Raw genomic sequence first — 23,077 nt, 5'->3', positions numbered from 1 at the left:
TCACTGGCGCGCTTGGTATTAGCGCGGTGCAACAGCCTACTGCTGCTGTGAGGTTCTTGTGGCGATTGTTGGGAAACCATGCGAACAGTGCTGTCGGTGTGACCGTGTAGGAAGACCGAATAAATTCGGCAAAAAGTGGTCTTCACGAAGAGATAACCGGGAAGCGGCCAACATTTTGTCCCCAGATTGTGGTGGCGTTAACAAGAATACTGGGAAAATCATGCGCTCAAGGTGTTAAGAAAAAAGGTAAATTATCGTTTCTAAAACTTAAAACTCCTTGTTTTCCAGGATAAATGACGATCCTGCATTCGGTCGCTAATTTGCTCCCTGCGATTACATAACTGTTAATTACGGTCCTTTTGCGTAAAAAGGATACCGAACACCAAAGGAGGCCGAGGAGTAACTGAACATAACCCAGTCACGAAAGGCACATTTGGCGCGTCAATCCATTGGCCCTGAAGATGATGGATTGGACGCCATTTCAGAACCGACAATCAGCCTGAAGTCACACAGAATGCGCCGTTTTGGTCGGCCAATAGTGGATTGTTTATGGAGTTGTAGATTAAATAATTTTGCACTGTTACTGATTAGCCACCGCACGCTTGTATACCGCAGCGAGAGTTGGCGCCAACCGCACGTGACCGTATGTATGTGCGTGTGTTTGTCGTGACTACCAGCCATACAGAATGCGGTTCTACACATCATAATTCATAACTCCACAGGCGCCACCGGCACCCGCCCCATCAACTCACATGCCCCGCGATGTGTCAACAGTTGATAAACGGGGAACTTCAATTTCGTGTTTCGCGCTTCACGCTTCAAACGTCGGGGCTAGCGGGAATGTTTTCCTTTTTTTGGCATTCCCCTCGTTTCGGAGGTGGTCGGCCTTGGTGGTTTGGCCAAAATTACTTACACTTCGAGCATATTTACCGAAAAACCAAGTTTACTTTGATGCGGCTTAACCACCGAAGTTTCTAATCTCTGCCTTTCGGCCTCTACAGTTTGTGTTTTTGTTTGTTTGCTGTACTTCTCAGGAATTACGCAGGAGGGCGTAGCATCGGGGCACTTCGCCAACTCGGAAATCGCAGAGCAGTTCGGAGCGCGCCAAACAGATAGGTAGAATGCCGATCGTCGTTGGCCGGATGCTAAGGTGGACGCAGCGCACGAATGATAGCACCTCCGGTGGCGGTTCCCGTACGCACAGCGATCGTTAGCCGTCGCCACCGGGCCACCGGATCGTGGGTCGTCGCACTGCCGCACCCAGCCGCGGTGAAGGGGCGGAAAAATGCAGGCCAAAAAACGCTACATCCTGGTGATCATCTGTTGCGCCTTTCTGGGCTACTGCTACTTCGGTGGCTACCGGCTGAAATGGTTACAGACCGTGTTCCACATCCGGGTGCGCCGTAACCCGGACACGCTGCCCTGCTACCACCAGCGGCACTATCAGTACGCCGACCCGGAGGCAGCGTACGCCGGTGCGGACGAAGTGCCGGACGATGAGCTGTATGCGAGTCCACCGGGACTGTACGAGCCGCGGTACCGGGTGGAGGGCAGTCCGAATCTACGGACGTCGGATGGTGCTGGCGGCGCGAACCTGCCGGTCAAATCGTGCCGCATGGAGACTTGCTTCGACTTTGACAAGTGCACCGACAAGAGCAGCTTCCTCGTATACGTGTATCCGCCGGAGCCGCTCAACTCGCTCGGGGCGCCGCCGCCGATTAGCCAAAACTATCAGAAAATCATTTCCGCCGTCCAGGAGAGCCGGTACCACACTACGGACCCCGAGCGGGCCTGCCTGTTCGTGCTCGGCATCGACACGCTCGATCGGGACGCGCTGAGCGAAGACTTTGTGCGAAACGTGCCGTCGCGGTTACAGCGGCTCCCGTACTGGAACAATGGCCGTAACCACATCATCTTCAATCTATACTCGGGCACCTGGCCGGATTACAACGAAAACGGCCTGGGGTTCGACACCGGGCAGGCGATTCTGGCCAAGGCGAGCATGAGCGTCCAGTCGCACCGGCCCGGCTTCGACGTCAGCATTCCGCTGTTCCACAAACAGTTTCCCCTGCGCGGTGGCAACACTGGCTTCGTGGTCAGCAACAACTTTCCCGCCAACAAGAAGTATCTACTGGCCTTCAAAGGCAAACGGTAAGTTCCCGCGGGAGGAGTCTCGGTTCGACAGGGGATGCTGGGTGTCTGAATTCTGAATCTACCGCAACCATTGATGCAAACTATTCGACTTTTCTTCGGAGTCACAACGTGTTGTCGTTAACATGTTCATCGTGAGAAGTTTATCTGCCTGTTAATCTTTTGGTTTATCTTGTAGCTCTGCATGAATCGAATGATGAATGTAGCGACAAGTACGGTCAACATGGGCCAGTGGCAAAGTCAACATGGGCCAACGCAGACATAGGTTCACAACAAACAGTCGTGAGTGTTGTGTTTGCACTCCGTATTGGCAAGGTGCGCGAGTTTTTCCTTTGCCAAGTACCCTCCAGACGCCTTGCAGTTCATGTGCTGGTGCGTGCGCAATTGTCACGGCAAATTGAAGTGTAGTGCTGTTGACATTTCATTCCATGGCTCAGGTCACGTACGCGGAAGGATGCTTCCAATTGGAAATGCTGTTAATTACGGACCTTGCACCTCGCAAAACGAGATTTATCGTTCCACAATCACACCACAATCGAGTTAGAAGGGCCCACGTTGCCGTTGCGTCAATCTTTACGGACGCATTTTAGCTTAATAAACAATTAAGATGTCTGCTATCTGATCTGCATTCATTCTAGGTACGGTTCATCACCATGTGCGGGGGCCACCTCCTGCCTGACAAATCACTGTCCGTGCGGATAAATTGTAACATGTGCTGGCTTCCGGAAAAGTTCCAGTAGCCCCATAGAAGAACCGAGCGGGGGTCGGCGTTCTTCATTCCGGTGGGCTTGGCATCCTTGTTGTCTGCCTTTTTCTGCAAAGTAATTGGCCCGCCAGAGTGGTAATGGCACTCTTTCTTTCGCTCGTCCTGTGCGCTCGTTACGCACCAATGCCAACCCGGGGCTGTGCGCCATTGCCGGGTTGCAGGTCTGCCAACATGAAAGGTATCCCGGTTCCCCGTTGTTCCCTTTCGAGTAATAAATATTGTCGGCTGCGTGCGTCGGTGTTGGCGTGAAGCATGGTGAATCGAATCGGTGTTAAGGGCTGTGGGTTGCCAGTGCCCGACGTCCTTTCTTCGTCATCATCGGAGCCACATTAAACCTTCACACCGACCAACGGACCGACCCAACCATTTGCCGTTGCGATACTCTGTTTATGCATTCATTAGGGAGAGTGATACGTGTCTACACAATTTCCCACTCTCTGGCACTTTGACACAAACGCCCGCACACAGGACCCGAGTGCGACACATTCACGGAAGCCCCTTCTGGGATTTCTTCTCCGGCTGTTGCCGGGCCGGGTCTTGCAATCTGGCGGTGTGTGTGTTGGGGAGCTGACTGACTTTTACAAAATCCACTTCCCTCGAAGGGTGGAACCGCACTGCGAACGCGGCGAACAGTTGTCCGGAGGGTGTACCGAACCTCACGATGCACCTTGCGATTCACGGAGAACGTGCCATTCTTACGTGACTTTATGGCACCAGGCGCTGGGGAAGCCACAGACAGGGGCGCAATCAATATTTGGCCTCGCGTTTACGATTTGTTCATTATTGCGACGGGATTGCTTTCAGGGAGTTTGATGTGGCGCGCGTTTGGAGGGTTTCTCCGCTTGACGCCAGGGGGTTTTGTACCTTCGGATGGCGACTATTGGAGTGATTTTAATATTCTTTTATGTGGAATTTAGTGTCGTTCCCGTAATTACGCAGTTTAGTAGCACCAACAACGCACCAATCGAAACATACCAAACGCGGGGAAGCACGGATTTGCACAAATGACCAACGATGGTCTATTTTGTACGTCTCGAATTAAGGGGCATCGTTCCACGATCAATTGAGAGATTTTTTAAATAGAAGAGAACTTCCAATGTGTCTTTTTTAGTAACTTTTTCTTCGCGTTTTGCGGGTTAAAGTTTTACTTTAAACCTATCCTAATAGGAATCCCTCTCGACCGAGGCGAGCTTGCACGAAGATGGTAAATGTTTGCTACTCAAATTGCTGCACTCTTTGCCTTCGATCGTCTCTCGGAGTCCTCGATACGTAATCCATTTCTTTCTATTTGTTCGCCGACGACAACTAATCACGGTGACAGTGCCCGATATCGTATCACCGGACACGCCGAGTAAACGGGGACAGTTTATGAGCCGCGCCGGGAAGCTACGGGTACCTAGAGCAATCTAGATTACCGAGAGCCAGAGCAGTTGTTCGAACGAATTAGGACATAAATTCAATTGATCCGTGGCCGGCCGAATCGAAATTGAGTTCAATCCCGGGGTTCCACGATTGAGGGACCATCGAAGAAGCGAACCGAGGCAGCAGCACTAGTAATTGGTCCTGAGCAGGACCTCGGGCTGTGGACCACAATGGAGAATCTATCGAGCTCGGTTCCATGGGTAATCAGATACATATACATTTTTCTGGTTGCATCGTCCGTGTTTCTCTCGGTCGGATCGAACCGATGATTAGGATCCGGTGCCTCCCTCCGTCAAAGGAGCGCGGCAGGCGTTCTGCGAGGCATGGTCTTTCTCAAGAAGAACGGCAGACACATGAAGATGTGCTTCTTCCAGGTCAGGTGCGCTTTCGGGTGATTCGATTTCCAATTAAAAGCTCAGCCTTCGCTTCGATGCTGAGACCGGACCACATGCTGCTAGTTGCATTAAACGTTGGTCTTCAGAGATGACGGGAAAGTCTCAGTATACGTGGCAATTCTTCGCTGAATGCTGAAGATGTTGTGCCTGTCCATTTTTGTGTTAATATTTTCATTTGGCACACTTACCCCAAATCTGTGATTAAAATATTATAGCTTCTGTAGTTTTCGAATAGCAACCTTCGCAGCGTTGAATTTGGGTCCTCTTTGCATATGGTCCCTTCGACACCACGCAGCTACTTCACTTCAATCGTTGATTGTATGTCTTCTCCGTGCTCTAGAGCGTCTCTAGCTACTGGTAGCAAAGTGTGTACCATTTCAGGTCACTAGGGATCGCTGGGGGCTCTTTCGAGTTCGCATGTTTATCCAAAGCCCACCGATGCGCGTGAGTGAAAAGTGTCCTCGCAGCGTCGTCCTGTGTAAACGACGCTCCGATCCTCTGTGACGCTGCGCAAGGTCCTTGATAATAGTTCTTGCTGGGTCGCTGCGAGGAGAGTGGGCCGTCGGCGATCCACCACGGCTCCATCGTCCGACACAACAAAACCTCGGGCGCGAACATTGTACCTAGGTTAAACTATTTCCAAGTGCAAATAAGTAGCAATGTGGGCGATGTGCTCTGTAGGCACAGCCAAGGTCCCTAGCCGAGCGGCATCCCCACACACACCCAGTTCAGTTCCTGTGCCGTGCTGTAGCCAAATCCTCTCGAGCACAAAACCGGAAACCCCTCGGAAATATGGCGGCCGCAGTCGCCGCACCACTCCACCCCGCGCTTTACGGGGTGTGTACGGAAAACTTTCCGCACACAGCACAGTGCGGAGAAAATAAATAATTCGCTAGAAAATTGCATTAACGCAAAGTTTTATAAACTCCTAAACTTCGTTCTATGGGCGGTGGCTGCGGCGGCGACGTGGTGGGTGGTATGGAATGTTCGTGATGTTTCCGTTTCGTGATGGAATTGGTTTTTCGGGATCCGCACACAAACACGGTTTATTTATGTGATTTACACGATTTTTTATAATTTTCACCCATTCTTGGTTTTGTACAGGGGTTGCATGCGAAAGGGCACTTTGGGACGGCATTTTTCACCTCAGTGTCCTTCAAACCGGGCGGTCGTGTCTGTAGATTGACCCCAATTAATAATGCCAAGGTTTTTCTCGTTATGTTTATGCTGTTTTGGAATGATCACAATGTTGAACATAAGTGCGTTTGTTAGAAGATGTTCGATACATCAACAAACGATTAATCACATACGATTAAGCGACTGAATATGTAGCTTAGTTTAACTTTGAAGATCGTAATGGACTAGTCTTTTAACTGCTTCGCTCGGGTTGCATTGCTGGTTTCGGGGTGGCTCGTTGGATCGATGGCTAAATTACTGACAAAAAGACATACATTTTTTAGTTGTTTTTATTGCTCCCCTATTGCTCCCTCCCTTCACAAGAGTATGCTTATTCTGACAAGAATAATTGAAATATTTAGGAAGTAATTTAAAGTACAAAGAAAAATTTAATTTAATCAAATCCAGGCGAAATATTTACAAAATATTTGCTCTAATCCTCAAGAACAAACTAATCGTTGGACATACATAAACGATACTAAGCATCAATCATGGTGCAGTAAATGGACATTAAGAAAGCGGTCCTCTCAATACAAATCCTTTCAAAATGTCCTCCAAATTAGGTATCCGTGTATCTTCTCAAATGATCATTGCCTTTCGAAAAAATAATCAACTTTATCACGATCAAAAGCTAATATTATGGCTCATCAAAACTGGTTGAAACGAAAGAATACACAATGTTACTTCTTTCGTCGAGGTTCTCTGTCATGTCTCTGACACTCCTAAACGCTTCTCTTAATCATGACAAAAGGTTACATTTCTGTTGCAAATTTTGTTCGATTTGACATCAGTTTGAAACTAATTTGATCTTTCCTATCTTGAATTTGCTATCCCTCTATGAAATCATCAAATAAACAGCTTAAATCTCAAGAGGGAGGCCACAGTATCGATGGTAAAGATAACGCAAACGGTAGTAGTGCCATCAAATTACACTACGGAACGCCGAGGAAATACACATAGAAGTACCACCCAGAGATGGACAGTGGGCCGGAAAATGTGTCTCTCGCAGCTTCCCCATAAGAAATGTGGCCAAAAGCAGCTTTCGCTAAATTAAGTTTTCCTTGTAGCAGCCTCTGTTGGTCGTTTGTTTCTTTTTAGAGGGATGTTTCAAACATGTTCCAACGTTACTGGCGCCTTCTCTACGCATGTTTTCGCGAGTGTTGGGCCGGATCGTTGGTGCCGTGGATGGGCAATTTCTACCTCAAGTTGTTTGGTGGCCTAGTACGTGGATGATACGTACGATAAAAAGTTCCAAGTTTGATTAAATAAAAATTGAACGTCGCAGCATCTCGGGGTGTTTCGTCCGCGTTCCCGCTTCAAAGGCGCACGATAAACTACCAGCCCCGACGGAGACCGACAGGCCGAGGGTTGTAGCCCGAGTTAATCTAGCCCGAAGAAGTCCCTCATCGTGTACGGATCGTTCGCTGTCGCGCACAATCTATTTGTATTTTCAGATTTAATTTTACTTTAAACAAATTGCTTTCTTGTCGATGGCACGGCCTCCCCCGGGGAGGCTCAGATTATCGTTAAAATAATGCAGTTGATTTTGAAAAGATGTCGCGTAATTTTGCCATCCATCTTGTTGACGGCGGCAGGGTCCGAAGGTTTTGTTGGGAGCAATTTCGCTCCTAAATTGAAGCACAATTCGGTTAATGTTATTCTTGGGCTGTTACAATCGTGACGCCATTGAGTTTTCAATATCGCCATCGTGTAGTTGGTAGCTTAAACAGTACCAATTTCGTTTCAATTTTTGATCGTCAAAATGGGGGTGCTTTAAGAGAGAGAAAAAATCGGGAAATTGTTTCAGATGTGGATGCCAAAATTGTCGCAATTCAGCTCGCAACACCATAACGTTTCATTTGTTCTCACCACATACGCATCATTATTTACTTGGTTAACCAACAATAATCGTTCTCTTGGGGTACGGATAATTTTGTCGTCGAAACACACCGCCACCACAATTGAAACACGGCACACACGCCTAGCTGAATAATTATTTTTGGTGCTGCCATAATTACTCAGAGCGTCCTTTTGCATTGCCTTTACGGAATGCACTGCATAATACGATTCATGCGGTGCTTGTTCGAGAGGAACACTACACCATCGGCCATTGTTTCGAACCATTACATGCATAATGAGATTCGCTGTACACGAGCTACATTTGAAATGTAGGCCTGGGCCCCGTGAACCGAGTCTGCAACTGGCAACTGGCGTAGAACTGGTACATCCGCTGGAAATTGAATGCATTGCATCGCGGATTTAATTCAAAATTAACTCGAAATTCACGAAAACAGTATGTAACATCGAGCTGTAATCTGTCATAAATCTCCCGTAATAAGTTGATCAGCTAAGTTTGATGTCTCTAGTTTTAGTCGCAAAACAGTCGTTATCCTTCCGCCTTTTTAGTCGAAAAGTTAATGATTTTGCAGAGTTTTTTTTGCTTTTCTTGTCCCGATCAAAATGACTGGAACTGCTGAATCTTGCTCTTGAGTGTTTTCTCACTCAAGAGCAAAAAAGACACCGGAAGGTGCCTCCGAAACATCTTCTAAACGGAGCAAAAGATGGCAGCAAAAGATGGTGTAACGTAACGTAGCTTCGGAAAGAAGGAAATTGAATGGAATTTCGTCACCGAACCGATTCGTAAACGATTTCGATTCGGTTCTTATACGACGTTGCTCGAATCGGTTATCGTACCATTTAAACTACTGTAATCGGTTCTGAACTAATCACGAACCGATTTGGAATGAGTTTCGATGCTTTGCCGCTTATGGCTCAGTACGGGTAATGCTTTTTCATGCGCTTTGATATAGTTTTAACCATTCAAAAACACGCTCCAAAAGTTTAAACAAACATTGAAAAACATTGAGAACATATTGTGTGTACAGCTTCGAGCTTGTACTGTCCGACCGACCCACTTGTTTCAAGTGTTGCTATCGGTTGGATATCATTAATCCAACACACAGCTTCCGCAATTGCCTTGCGAAAAGTTTTCATCAAAAAAACAAGACTTTTTTCGGTGAAATAAAAATAGCATTTATTAATGATAGAAATAACCTTGAAATAAAAAAACACCATTCAAAACATGGCCCGAAAGCCGCGACGTGCTACCGGAATGAGTACCTCTAACTCCCTGTGCTAATTATGTTTTCCCATTTACAATGCGGAGCAGAGTAATATCCGGAATTGAATTTAATTCCGCTTATGAGGGTGAAGGGTTCCAGTTTTTATTCGGTAGAAAAAAGTTCATATTATTAAAACCCAAACCCGGGGTCGCTTTTCGGCGTCATTAGGATTGCCACCGTGCGCATATACGATGGCGGCCGGCGATAAACTTCTTTTCCATATGCTGATTTGCCGGCAATAAAAGCAGCATTGTTGAGCGCCGGGACGGACGAGCCTGTGCTCGGAATTTGAATTATTTTGCATAGTTTTATTCCAGTGTGCCGAGTGCCATCGTTGGCGCTGGTGACAACGGCAAGCCTCCGCGGAGCTTGGATTTGATTGAGAAGTGGCGGCAGCATTTCGCGAGGAACGCGCGCCCCGGGGGGGGGGGGCACCCTTCTATGCTCGCCGCGTTCTCGGTGTTGAGATTCTTTTCCAAAAACCCCATGCGTGTGTGGGTTGGCCCCGGTCCGCTCGTCGTCGTCGTCGGGGTTGATGGGTTTCGCAGAAGACAAACGCGCGGAGCACAATGTGTTCCCATAAAAAAGGGTCAGCCGGTAGCGGGCGGCCGGCTAGCTGGCAACGCTCGCCGGGCTACATCTCGGTCCGGTCTTATGCTGCGCTCCACTCCGCTTTTATGCTCCGTCGCAACCGTTCTTCGCCAGATGGCTGGGTGCTGCGGTGAACCTCGGAGATAAAAGCGTTTTGCTTGGTGCATGTTTGGAATATAAAATGTTTTAAGCATTTCGACTGGCGGCGGCCGTTGTCTTTATTTATCATTTTTGTAACCAGTGCCGAGAGGTGGGAGTTGCGAACGCGAAAAATTTCTCCCCGCGTCCGGTGTGATAAAACCTTCTCCCGCTCCCGAACGTGAGCCGGTGGTGGCCACGAAGGGTGTCACGAAGTAAGTTTGTCGTGTTTCACGGTAAATACACGCGTGCGCACTCATGTCCAAATGGTCTGGATGGAGGTCTGGAAAGTAAAACCGCGGCCATCTGTGTGCGATGCTGCAGCCCACAGCATAGCAGCGCATCCGTTGCGGCGAAGTAGAAGAAATGGCACCAGTGTGACAAATGATGTTCAATATGATTTGCAGTCTTACTGCTGCTTCGTGCAGTACCCGTGTCGAACAAGCAAACACAACGGTCGTCTTGTTGAAGTCGTGCTAGGTGCGGTGTTCCTCAGTTCGTCGGTCACGCTCTCCTTTTGATTGTTTGTATTTTATTACTAATTTAAATGTTGTCCAAAATTTAAAAAAAACGTCTTGGCTCGATGGATGTTTTCCATCTTTTTGGTCGCTCGGCATACTGGCTGCGCCGAAGGCGGTTGTGTGTGCAGTAAAATATGGCCCTGCCAGTGTGCCGTTTCAAACATTTTTCAAAGATGTCAACATGAAGGATTAAAAGCATAAGCCTCTCGGGTTCGGGTGCGGGCGCTGCGGTGACACACTAATAGATCTCGGGGTTTTCCACGTCATCCAGAGCGTGTATGTATCAGCATGGGGAGAGCGGATTCACAACCAGCGTGCTCCGGCTGATGAGGAGCTGAAGCCGAAGTGCTAGATTTGAATTAATTACATTTTGTCTTGATTACGGTGCTGCTGCTGCTGCCTCTTTTTGCGGCGTCGTGACGAAACTTGAGAACCCCGTTCGTGTCTTCACTACCCGAGTGAAGGAGATGGTAAACTTATTCTGAAGAGTTGTTAGCACGCTTTTCCCACGCTGTTTCCAGTTGTAATTTAAATTCCCAAAGGCACATTTGCAGTGCTTTCGGAGTGTAGAAGATTGCCTAGAAAGCATTCTTTATTATAAAAATCTCTCGCGGAATACGGACATACTTTCTTTCTGTTTTATGCTTAAAACCACTCCGGCATTGATGTGTTCGGTGTTTAATACACGCCGTAAAATGACAACTAAGGAAAATTGACCTAATTTAAAGTGACCTTGAAGAGCCGTATTTTCCGCCTTTTGTGGATAAATGTTGTGTATGTTACATATTGTGAATTTTATTTAGTAAAACCACTACAGAGTAGCGTTTTTGTTTCTTATCTGCTTTCTGTCTCTGCTTGCATTATCAATCAGTAGTTGTTTGGTTTTTTAATGCTATCGTTGATAACTTATCCAAAAACGATAGAAAAGGATAAGGTTTATCATTAAGGATAAGGATAATTATCATTACATGACTTTTAAAACACGACAGTACAAAAAATACTCGACCATGAAAGGAATAAGAAGAACTATTTCGTCGGGATTACTTCTTCCAGCACGATGGCTTGACAACAACAACTTCTTGTGTTTATCATAATTTAATTTCGGGAACAATTATCCTTTTTCGACAACTCCAACGAATGTCTTTCGATCAGAGCAGATTACAGAAAACCTTGATTGTTGCGGTCATTATCAGAAGTTTTCAATTGTTTAAGTAAAGCAATAAATGTTGTTGAAATCAACTCGACGCCAGTCTGATCATTCTAGCTGATACTCGTACTAACAATTGGAAACAAGATTGTTTCAGCGTAAAACTCCTTAGTACCTTATTAAAAATGGAACCTTTTCAACATGAAATTATCGCATAAACGACGAAACATGCATTACTGTCTCACACAGGAGTCCGCTGAGCTGGCTGTTAATGTAATGCCAGAAAAAGGGATCAGTATTATTTTACATCAAATGAATGTTTATGAAAAGGAAATTAAGATACGCCATGAGATCATTATTTCGGTGTTGTGGAGCTTACAAAAAAAACGGAATAATTTAGTACTAATTTCAAGTTCTCCGTAAAAGGTGTTTTTGGCGGTTCAGTAGCCGCCGTTTAAAAGGGGCCATTAGCGCCATTGGTTGCAGCACCGGGCTTTTACAAGCATTCAACACTCCCAACCGTGGCGGTGGCGACGCAATCAGACTTTAATAAACATGTTATGGAACGTTATGGCGGTGTGCAGTTCGTACGGAACGGAACCGGATGGTACATCGCTGCTCACACAACCGTACACATTACAGGTTCCGTTATTAATGATTACCTCGTTTGAGTGATACTGGCACACCGTCCATGTTCTTTTGTCAACCCGGGTTTCGTCCGGGTTCCGTTCCTCGGCGTCCCGAAAACATCCCCCCTCACCGGGAACTTTCCCGGGTGGCGCCCTCACGAGCATAAAGCAAAAAGGAACGGAAGCCTATTATAAGTCTCGTTCAGCCGAGTGACAGGAAGCGCAGACGATGTCGCGCACATCGCCATCATCATCGTCATCATCACCATCACTATCACACGCCGGTCCCGAAGGACGACGATGCTCAATCACGTAAAAGTTTCACAAACCAACCTGCTGGCCATCGCCTCTTCGTCGGGGCTGGCAATGATGAGGTGAAAATGCGATCGAAGGTGTTTGATTTTATAGCTTATCCTGCTGTGTGGGTGTGTGAGTGGAGTGCATGATGAGGGAAAATGCGGATCCGGATCTGCCTTCATGTATCAGAGCGCTGGGCTCTGTTCCGGTGGCAGCCGTCCCGAAATGGGCCGGCCCCCGAGTGGCGCTGTTGTCAAAAATATCATGAATTCCGCGTGATGGTGGTCGGGGCGTCCTTTTTTGGCAGCAGGACGCGAACCCATCGAAATTGACGGCGTTAGTGGATTACGTGGCGTGCTGTGTTGCGTCGGACACGCGGAGCATAGCGTGCGGTTACGGCGGCAGACTCCCGTAAAGGCGCTAAAAGGATATTGAAATGAAAACCGAGAGGTGCCCACCGCCACCGGTCCGATGATGAGCCGCCGTGTTCGTGCCGCGCTGATGTGGAGCTCAATAGACTTTGCTTGATGTGGGTCACACCGATTTCAATTCGGGAGCGCGCGCGTACCACCTTTTATGAACCACACGGCGGCGGCGGGGTTTTTGATCCTACCGTGGCGCTTGCATAATCGATACTGCCACGGGGGTCTCTTATGCAAAAACTTGATGGGACAGGCTACTCATGTTTTACTGTTGGGGTCACATGAACAAAATACTAAAATGTGCCATAATATGAAAACATACTAATGCATGTTTCCACCAAAAGCATCGTCAACGGGAACAACAATGAAAAAATGAAATAAAATGAAAGGGCAATAAACTGAATACAAAATGGGCGCAATAAACGAAAGAATAAAATTAGCAAAACGAAAATAAAACCATCAAAATAAAACAGTTCAGAAGACAAAAGGTGCTTAGGGACCAGAAGTAGACTCGGAACGTACCACTTGGTATGGATACAAAACAGTAGCTCAAAACTAGCACAAACTCGGTCCCAGACCGTCACACTGTAATGTGTTGATTCAAACGTTCCGATTATTATCGAGTTTTGGACGTCCAAAGCGTCATCGACGTTATCAATTACTGAAGAATCATCATCGCTTTTTGGCAAACTCCGCCTTTTGGCAAACTGAGGTTCGCGCCGCACTAGAGTGCATGTGCATTAGAGGTGCGAGATTATTAGCCCGGTCGAGGCGTTCAAACGAAACCACACCTCAGGGGACACAAACCGATTGATGATGGCTCGAAGAGGACGACGACACATCGCCGACGAAACGGTATTTGGTTTTGACTGCCACAGAGCCCACGGTACGCGAGTTGTGGTTGTGTCTCGATTCGTGGTTCGGTGATAAAATTTTGATTGGTGACATGTTCGATCGGGAGCAGTGGCAGCGACCACATGGCACCCACGTATGCTCCGTGAGCGCGATGTTTATCCGCCAAAAGGCGCGCTTATTGCCGGCACGACGGACGCGGAAAGAATCAGCATTGGCGCTCAATTATTGTCACCACCCGGGGACCGGCGAAAAACAAGACAAGCAAACGGACGCGAGCACACTCCAATCCGTCGGAAGAGCGTCCCGATAGGTTGCTATACGTTTGGGGTCCATCTTTCCTGCTTATGCAACGAGGGACACCATGCTTCAGGCCCAAAAGAGCGTATACATCTGAAGTCATCGATGCAGCTGATGATGTGTACATTTCTTTAGCGTGGCGATCGGCGACATGCGGGATGTGTTCGAAAAGCTCTGACAATTTAGTATATACGCGGGCTACGTATATTCGATTTTCGATTTTTTAATGGCGTCGATGATGAGCGAAAAAGACGAAGAACAATCGATGATGAGCGGAAGAACATCCAAGCCAAACAGCTGTCAAAAATTGACTAATCACTCAAAAAGGTCGAACTTGTCACCATAAGTCATTCCGACACCGTTTACATCCGACATTTTCGAGACAGGTTTTGACCAATTTTGCGATGTGGGCTCGATCGTTGACATTTAAAAAAAAAATCAGCCTATCATGTCTTTTATCTCATTCTCGTTATTTTATGGCCAAAGCTTGCTGCAAACGCATGAATTGTTGTGGATGGAGTTATCCTTTAATAATTTCATTAGGTTTTAAAAGCTCCACACGTTGCATATCCACCATATGCACCGCATAATCTTTGCAAAGTGAATATTTCGCTTTGGTTGCGATGGACTTGGTTCACCAAGCTGTATCAAGTGCTTCTTGCGTTTAGGATTCTTGTAATAGCTCCCCTTTTCATCACCAGTGACGATTCGATACAAAACCCCCTTTCTTTTCAGCCGCACAGTCACAAAATCGCAAATGGTTTTCCTTCTTTCGATGTCTCTTTCTTTCAATTCATGAGGAATCGAATAAGACATTTTTTTAATAATTCCCACGGCACTCAGGGGATGCGGAACTGTCGTGTGGTCAACTACTCACATTTCTTTTTGCATCTGACATGCGTTCCGATCGATCAATGCTATCAATTCTTTATCATCAACCTTTTTTGGCTGTTCAGGCGGATCAACCTTTTTTGGCTGACATTCGTAAAAATTAGATGACTTTCGGAAAAACTTTTCGTCATATTAAGATAATCCCCGCAAAAACACTTTACGAGGAACAAAACTTGACATGTTCAAATGCTTAAAAAGGTGTTGTTTACACTTTAACATAAAAAGCCTATACTGCGTTAAATGCGTAATGACAGTAGCTATCAAACACGTATTTCATAAAAAAAAATTAGTTATATTTAGTGAGTAACGCTCTATTGTTGTATCTATCTATCTATTGTACAACCGCATGAATTAATTGGCAGACCTAATACTTGCATACGAACCTCGTTTAATGACACAGTCCACGAATGATTAATAATAAAACAAAACTCTTCTTCAAGCAACTTCTTAAATGCTCGCGGCAAAATAAAGGTCACACTATCGCGCTATCATCGGCGGACCCGACCGGATCGCGACCGGACGCGGTCTTCATTTTGACCACTCAATCGAATCTGCGTTCGTTCGAAAATTCGTCAATAGATTCGATTTGTCCCTCGTGATGGGATCTCGTGCTCCCGCACGATTGCCAATTAATAGCAGCAGCGACGGGTAGTGTCTATTTTAACCACTGCTGATAAGCAAACACACCGCGCACCATCGGCGGCCATGCCGCGAAATATGCGCCATGTTTGGTGCTTTTTTGATGGGGCTGGTTCGGATGTTTCGGAGCGCTTCCATCGACGACGACGACGACGCTCCGTTTCGATGGCCGCAGGTAGTGCCTTCCAAAAGCGCACTGTGTGGAGACATATTGATCACCTCATGCTGTTTGAATAGTGTGCGGCCGGACAAATTTGACTAATTGTGTTGACTGTTGCGTTCGATGCGCATCATTTTAAACCCATTAGCGATCGGAATGGCGCCCACCCGCCATTTTAGGTTTTGGGGGGAAGGTGGCGTAAAAAAAGTGTCTTCGCCCAGAAGCACCTTCCCGAGTATGGGAGGGTAATGTAATTTCGGTACCGGCGGGACTCGCTGAATGTTAAACAACTGCCGCCCGTGTGGCCGCTTTTGTGGTGCCGTTTTGTGATATACGCGTAGCCATTTTTCATCCCTTTCATAGTGTACGTAACTAACATGTTGTTCGATCGTGATGTAAATATGCACGCCGGTTATTCAACATCCGGAGCGATCGATCATTCCGCTGCATGGTGCGCCCCACAGTTCGACAAGTAAACTGTAACGGCAGTAACCCGGTTAAAAATAGTGTGTCCTATTGTGCGAATATTGTGATTTATTCTTATTACTCCTCGTGTACAATAGAAAGCGTGACACAACAATGATTAATAACGGAATAATCGGGAAAATATTGACTCGTTTTTGGGTCACCATTCTTTTTATCATGTGTTGATTGTCATGTTTGCTCTTAAAATATTCTAAAAATCGAACGCTCGCAATTCAAAATTGATCCAATTTTCGAACACTCAATTCGGCGGGAATGCAGAAGCTCATCCGATTACGAAGGCTTACGGACGCGGCACTGACCGCAGGGCTTAAAGTTTGCACAATCTATCACAGCGCACAGATAGTGAAATTATTGCACACCACCGATTAGGGTGTCAAATTTGGGTCTTTGTGACCAGGACACATATGAAAATGGGAAAATGTTTTTATCGTTCAATCCAATTGAGGGGCGAATGCAACTAACGACACAACAACATAGCAAGTGTGGCAGCATTGTTGCAGCTGATAACAGTTTAATGCGCATGTTATTTTGTCATACGTCCTGGCGCAGGGCGCAAGGATTTCCCATCGATTTACCGTCACCCGATGGTGGGGCCTAATCAAAACATGTTATGTATCGGTTACATGCTGTTTTCGTGATGTATGGTGCATCGTTTGCCAAACCACCACCCCAATCGAACGCAACGGGTTCTCAACGGGGGGCCATCCTGCTGGACACGCACAGCTCAAATTAACCTTTGCGCGAAATTAACATCGATTACGCTTCGGTGCGCAGCGAGAGTTTACATCACACACCACCACCCTTTCAAGCTTTTCGGCGGATATACCGCCAGCGATAAACAAACCAATTAAATTTTCATTATCTGCTATAAATTATGGGACCACCTGGTTCTTTGCGCACCCTTTCTGGCTGGCTGTGGCGAGGGTGACACGGTGGTGATTAATCCTTCCGGTGCACCCTTGGCACCAAATCGTTCAGCAGGAAAAAATAGGACGCTGGGCCAGAGACCAACGATTAACGATTAATTAACTCTCTGCGTGGCGTGTGGCGTAACATTTGTGAAAATGTCATCAATTTTGCTGGCGGCTGTAGGATTCTGCGGTTCGTCGTTCCTTGTTTTCGTTGCAAATTTTTCACACCGAAAAGAGTTGATTGATGATTGAAAATTGATTGATTTGGCAACTGTGCTAAAGTATTATAGAAAGAATGAAGAAAAAGCGTTACTAAATTAAACAGAAGCACAGAGAAAGGATGTGGAATATTATTTAATAACTGTTACATATGTTACGAAAATCAACAAAATTATGCGTATTAGTATTATAATTTCCAGATGACTAATATGTGGACAGGGGACACAATTGGTCCCGCGCCATAATGTTTCTACTCACCGTAGCTGATTTCGCTTATCCATAGAATAAAACTGAAACAATTGTCGCTCTTTTGTACTACGATCATCCTAGGATTTGTTGCCCTTGGGTTTGTGTCGCCAGTTGCCAGCGATCGAACGGAAGGGTGCAGAGGGTTCCCATTCATCGGGCCAGTTATTCGGTTATGCGCTTTTTTTTCCTCCCAAACGGTGCTGTACTTGGCACAACATTGTGTGTTGTGGTGCCACTGCCGCCACTAACACTGAGTATGTCTGCCAATGAACACGGCCGACCGGCTGCTGCGGCAGCCTTCAAAGTCGGTTTGGTGAATGTGCAACCCATACGAGATCTCTGCAATGAGTCATAAATCAGGCCAAAATTAGATTGTCAGAATGATTAAGTGGCGCCAGTGGCTGGGTGAATAAATTCTCGACATCGACGTTTTTTTGGGCTATCTTCTGTCTGGTCTTCGGGCTGGCCGTTTTCATGCTCCTAATCACCCACCGACCGAGCAATAATCTTTCGAGAATTTGATGATTGACTAAGTTGTAGAGTGACAGCGAGATTTGATGCAAATTTGTACTGATAGGTGCGTTTGTTCATCGACACAATAATCTGACACAAAAATGGTTTAAAATATTATACTTAAAATGTTAAGTTGGGGAAAAACAATTTTTTGCGTGATCTTTCAAACTTTTTTTTAAATGTTTGCTGTGGTTCGATTTGTTTTTCGGGGATTATTATTTTTCTGCTACTTCTTGAGGAAAACTGCTTCGGAATCGCACCAAACACTTTCGGGACTTGTTTTTAGTAGATCGCAGTGCTTTAATTGTTTTAAAAAATTGCAAAATGGCCATTTTGGCTTAACAAAAAAAGAGCATCGGAGGACTCCAAAAAACGGACTTTCTAATGGAACAGAAAGGTGTGATGCTTCATAAGTTCCTAAAACTAGATGAAAACGTTAATTCTGATCGCTACTAACAACAAATGATCAATTTGAACCATGCATTGATCAAAAAACGATCAAAATACAGTTTCTAGTATTCCGAATGGAGACGCCTGGTGGGGCATAATGGCCAAAATAACCTGGCGTCCCCAATATTTCGTAATTCAAGAAGTATCTTCAAAACGAGCAAGTGATGATGTGTACTATGAAAGTAACTTCATAATTTTATGAATATCGTTTGTTTAGTTATTAATAATTGGAAGAGGGATTTTAGAATGAAGATAAATGTAAAGAAATGTGAAATTGACCAAAAATCCTAAAAAGGGATGCTCGTCTGTTGAACTTGTTTAACTATTTCTACATTCGCTACTCGTTACTTTTTGACAAAAAAGTATATGTTCCCACAGAACGGTTTTAGCCCTTGTTTTTAGAAACAAACACAAACTTATTGATTTAAATGTGGTTTCATTCATCCCACCGCATTTGGCCACTTTTAACACTTCCGTTTCACCATTTGTTGTTCAGTCGTTCGTTCGGCACGTTGTAAGTTCGAGTTCCCCACTTTTGCCCGGCGAATGGGCCGCGAATGGTTCCGTAAAAATAGCTTCCAGCCTTTCCAGTCGTCAGTCACACTGTTTGATTGATGTCACAGCAGCGTTACAGGGAAGGGAAGCCACAGAACCGATGGAACGTGACCTTGTGTGGCAGTAGGCAGCAGCATCAGGCACCCCACATGTACACTATTCGATAGCATCGGCCGCACGCGCCCTTTGGCACATCTTTCGTGACGTTTCCGTTTTTTTTGTGCGCCTTCGTGCTGCCGACGGTGCCGACCACCCGGCATGGGAAGACTATTTTCCGCCTCGCAGGATAGTGTCAAAGTTCCGGTATTTTTTCCCACCACTATCCTTCGCTGGTTGCCTCTGTTAATGCAACGCAGGATCTGGTTTGAACGGCGCAACATCAATCGTGTACCCTACCACCGTGTGCCTAAACAAGGGATCGATTCAATTTCGCAGCCTTCGAAAGGGCCCGATCCTTCCCACACGCCGATGGCGCGATGCTCTGCGCGACGCGGTGATCTTGGCAGGAGATTGATGTTTGAAATTTGCTTCCGCCGCGCGACCATTTGGGACCACACGGACGTGCGCTCGTTTATGGTTCGAACGTGGCCGATGGGCTTTTTTTGCCTGCCAATAGCAAAGTTTCCCTTTTCTGTTTTTGTTGGTTCTCCTAAATTCCTCTGACGCGCGCTTTGCCAACCAGATGTCAGAGTAGATCATCACCACGACCACCACGGAAGCCATACCGTGCGTCGACCGCTTTTCTTTCGCATACCCCACATTCGAGCCGTGTAGCCGTGTAATTGAAAATGAAGCTCCCCATCGTTGATAAGCACCGAGAAGGGGCTGCCGTTGTTGTGCTGCTGCGTGTCATACCGTGACGAAGATTGCATTCCCGTGACCGGTGTTTTTCCGCCTGGTGTTTGGTTTGTTTTTTTTTGGCACGCTCAAAAAAGGGAAAATCGGAAAATGGATTCCCAGGGGCTGAATTAAATCATTCCGCATGTTTTTAAATGCTGCACCCTTTGGCACACCATAAAATTATCGAAAGTGCTTTAAACGTTCAACAACAACCTGCACACGGCAAACGGCAGCCCCCGTCCGCTCTGTGGTGATGAGCCACCAATTTCCTCGGGGCGCTATCCGAGCCACCATCAAATTTCCTTTTGCGATTCCGCCGACGCGGTCGCCGCCGAGGTTGTGGTGTGGAAAATTGATTGAAACGTTGAGCATAATTCATGTGTCAACCACACTACTACACTGTAGGGGGTGTTGCGTCACCGTCGTCAGCACAGGTGTGCGTTATGATAATTCAATACCAGCGCAAAGCTTGTTACATTCGTCGTATGGTTTGCGTGAAGTGCATTTTACCTTGGGCGTAGCCAAAACATAAGAGCCCTTTGGTCTGAAACGGGAAGTAAGATTGATGAATAAGTAGTACTGATGGGTACAGTACGTTATGGACGAACCGAGATGGCCAGAGGGTTCCGTTTCCGGCAAATGGATTAATGAAATTGACGTTTGATTGTCGTGTGTAGTTTTGGTAGTCACCACCCCCAGGGAACAGCCCCGAGAGTTTAGCATTCGATAGGTTGTGTCGTTCCGAGTGGACTAGACTAGTGGGCGAAGGGTTATGGTGGGTAGCATTTGTTCACACATCATTACGTCTATTGCGGGCATCAATTTTGACATTTCATGATTATTTATGATCTGATGGCTCATGAGAATGACCGTGGGTGGCGTGTCAGGATAGTTCGAAATCGATTTGGAGGAATTTATTTTTAAATGGTCTAAACTAGCAACCCAAGCGTAGGATTGTTACAGGTCCTGTCTGTTCTTGTTTAACAGGATCTACTTTGTGTTCTTAACATTGAAATATTAAGTGAGCAGCAAAACTTAATCCGAATAAATTGATTTCATCCCTTCTGATTCGGTGATTCCTTGTAATATGGAGAGCGTTTTGCATGTTTAACCAGCCAGGATGCGATGATGTGTGGATAGATGGTTTAAAATTCGAAGCGGAACACACATTTCCCAGTTCGCCTAAATGTGGAATAAAGTTTGAAAAAAGTTACCGGCGACGAAAGTCTTTCTCGTACTTTATCCAAAGAATCAAACGATAAAACCCGGAATATACAATAGACTAAAAGACTTGTTTCTTACTCTAACAATGCTTTCCGTAACGCGATTATGTCAATTCGTTTCGGGCAGTCGTTGCTCGAAGATTTGTTTACACAGAATTATACTTCCGTTTCTTATAACCATAAATATTTCAGATTATTGCTTATTTCAATTCATTCGTCTCTATTATGTTCGCCTTGCTCGTGCCATCATTCAGCTGTAAAATCAAACAATTAGTCATTCCAAGAGGCATGGATTGAATCTCAAAGATTCAACCTTAGGAAGAACTTTCCGCCTTCGCTTCTTGGGAAATTCCCAGTACGACCCAAAAACCAAAGGCATCACCAAAAAGGCAATACCGAAAATGGTCCAGCCGCCAGTGGTTGATGAGCGGATTTTTTATTCAATCACCGCCCATGTTTATGTTCGAAATGTCGCCGAAGACCGTCGTCAAACTAATGTGAAATTCATGAACCCGAAAGCGAAAACAATCCGCAGTTCCTCAGAAATGAAAGCATAATTTTCTAACCATCGTTTAAGAAAACGTGAAGGTGTCCGTTCGTTGAAGGACGAAGCTTTGTCGGTGCTTCTCAGTTTGCGGATAAGTCATTCTTGGTGTTTACTTTTGTCAATTTCGTGTGTCTTGACATCTTTACGAAAGAGAGGGCTTACTCTTTCCTGCTTATGCTTATCAACCCAAATAGGACGAATTTTATCGGTCGAAATGACTTAAGACCGGTTTTGTACAAGATTTACGTCAATTTTTGTCAAAACGCTTCGTTCGCCATTTTTGCCAACTGCAAACATTCTTCACAGCATAATTGTGGGCAATATTCCGCCCGACGGAGTGCTTTCATTAGAATCGCAACGACAACGGTAGACATTCCTAAGTGGGTTAACTCATGCTCACCACAGAGCGACGGGGGAGACGTTTAATTTTCATCGTTTTCCCTGCTCAACATCGCTCGCTCTTTGGCAAGCCATTGCCATGAACGGAATGAGCGCCATTGTGCTGGCAGAAACCATAAAAACGGAAATGGCGGCACTATCCATTTCTCGCTTGTGTCACTACTATCCCTGCTAAGGATCCAACCACTTTGGTTTCGCAAACCGAGCATGGTTTGGATCTTAATCTTTCTTTCTTTGCTCCAACTCCTAAGACAGAACTCCTTACGCGTCAGCCAGAAGAATGGAGGAATATGGTACAAAAGTTTTCGACTGCTTCTGCACAACGATCCATCCATTATGCGAATGTCGGATTGTCGGATTGTCTTATAGGTTTTCGCAGCAAAAATTACACCTACAAATCGGAGCAAATTCTCAACGGTGCAGATTTTAACGTACGCTCCTATTCAGTGTGGTTGTTGGTGAAGGAGTCACATACCTTCGGAGGACACAGAAGTTGTACTAGCATCGTCGTCGTTCCATAAAGGATATGGTAGTTTGGTAATGTTACTTCAAGAACTTCCTATTTTCCTTTTGGATGTGGTTCACGGTTGAACAGAAGTTGGATTTAAAACATCAACTTGGAATAGAACATATCTTTTGCCCGTTGCACGGGAAACTTGATTCGCTAAGCTTACCCTCTAATTAAAATGGACCGTCGTGGGCCGCACGGACGCATCAGAGAGACACGTTGCACGTTTTCCGTCAACTTTCCTATTTGCATTCTGAGTCCCTTTTTCTCTTCCCTTTCCGAATAAGGCTTAGTTTTTCCATGTTGCTGCCCGTGCCTTGTGGTCAACTGTTGTTCGTTTCGTGTCAGTGGCACGGTTTCTTATGGTCGGCTGTCATTTGCATGTTTTTTTCCGGATCAAGTACATACACTCATTAAACACTGAAACAAATGCGGAAGAAGTACCATACGGTAGTCTTTTGGGGCACGTGCGGTAATAGTTTTTGAGCAGTTCGATATCTTTCACAACCGAGTTCGGTTACACTTATTACACTCTTCTGTTCTGGCGTTTTCATGTCA

The 23,077-nt window shown here is 45.9% G+C and overlaps 1 protein-coding gene across 1 annotated transcript in view; it reads left to right on the top strand.

Moving 5' to 3' along the window:
- Positions 1-1,285: 1,285 nt before the first annotated feature.
- LOC131216550 (exostosin-1) overlaps positions 1,286-23,077 on the top strand; it is a 59,500-nt gene continuing 37,708 nt past the window's right edge. Inside the window, exon 1 of the mRNA XM_058211066.1 lies at positions 1,286-2,151. Coding sequence (XP_058067049.1) covers positions 1,286-2,151 — 866 coding nt within the window. The remainder of the gene's footprint in view (positions 2,152-23,077) is intronic.

This window comes from Anopheles bellator, chromosome 1, assembly GCF_943735745.2.
Source record: "Anopheles bellator chromosome 1, idAnoBellAS_SP24_06.2, whole genome shotgun sequence".
NCBI classification, from domain to species: domain Eukaryota; kingdom Metazoa; phylum Arthropoda; class Insecta; order Diptera; family Culicidae; genus Anopheles; species Anopheles bellator.
The sequence above is the reverse complement of the archived record's forward strand: the minus strand, read 5'-3'. Positions and strand labels throughout refer to the sequence as shown.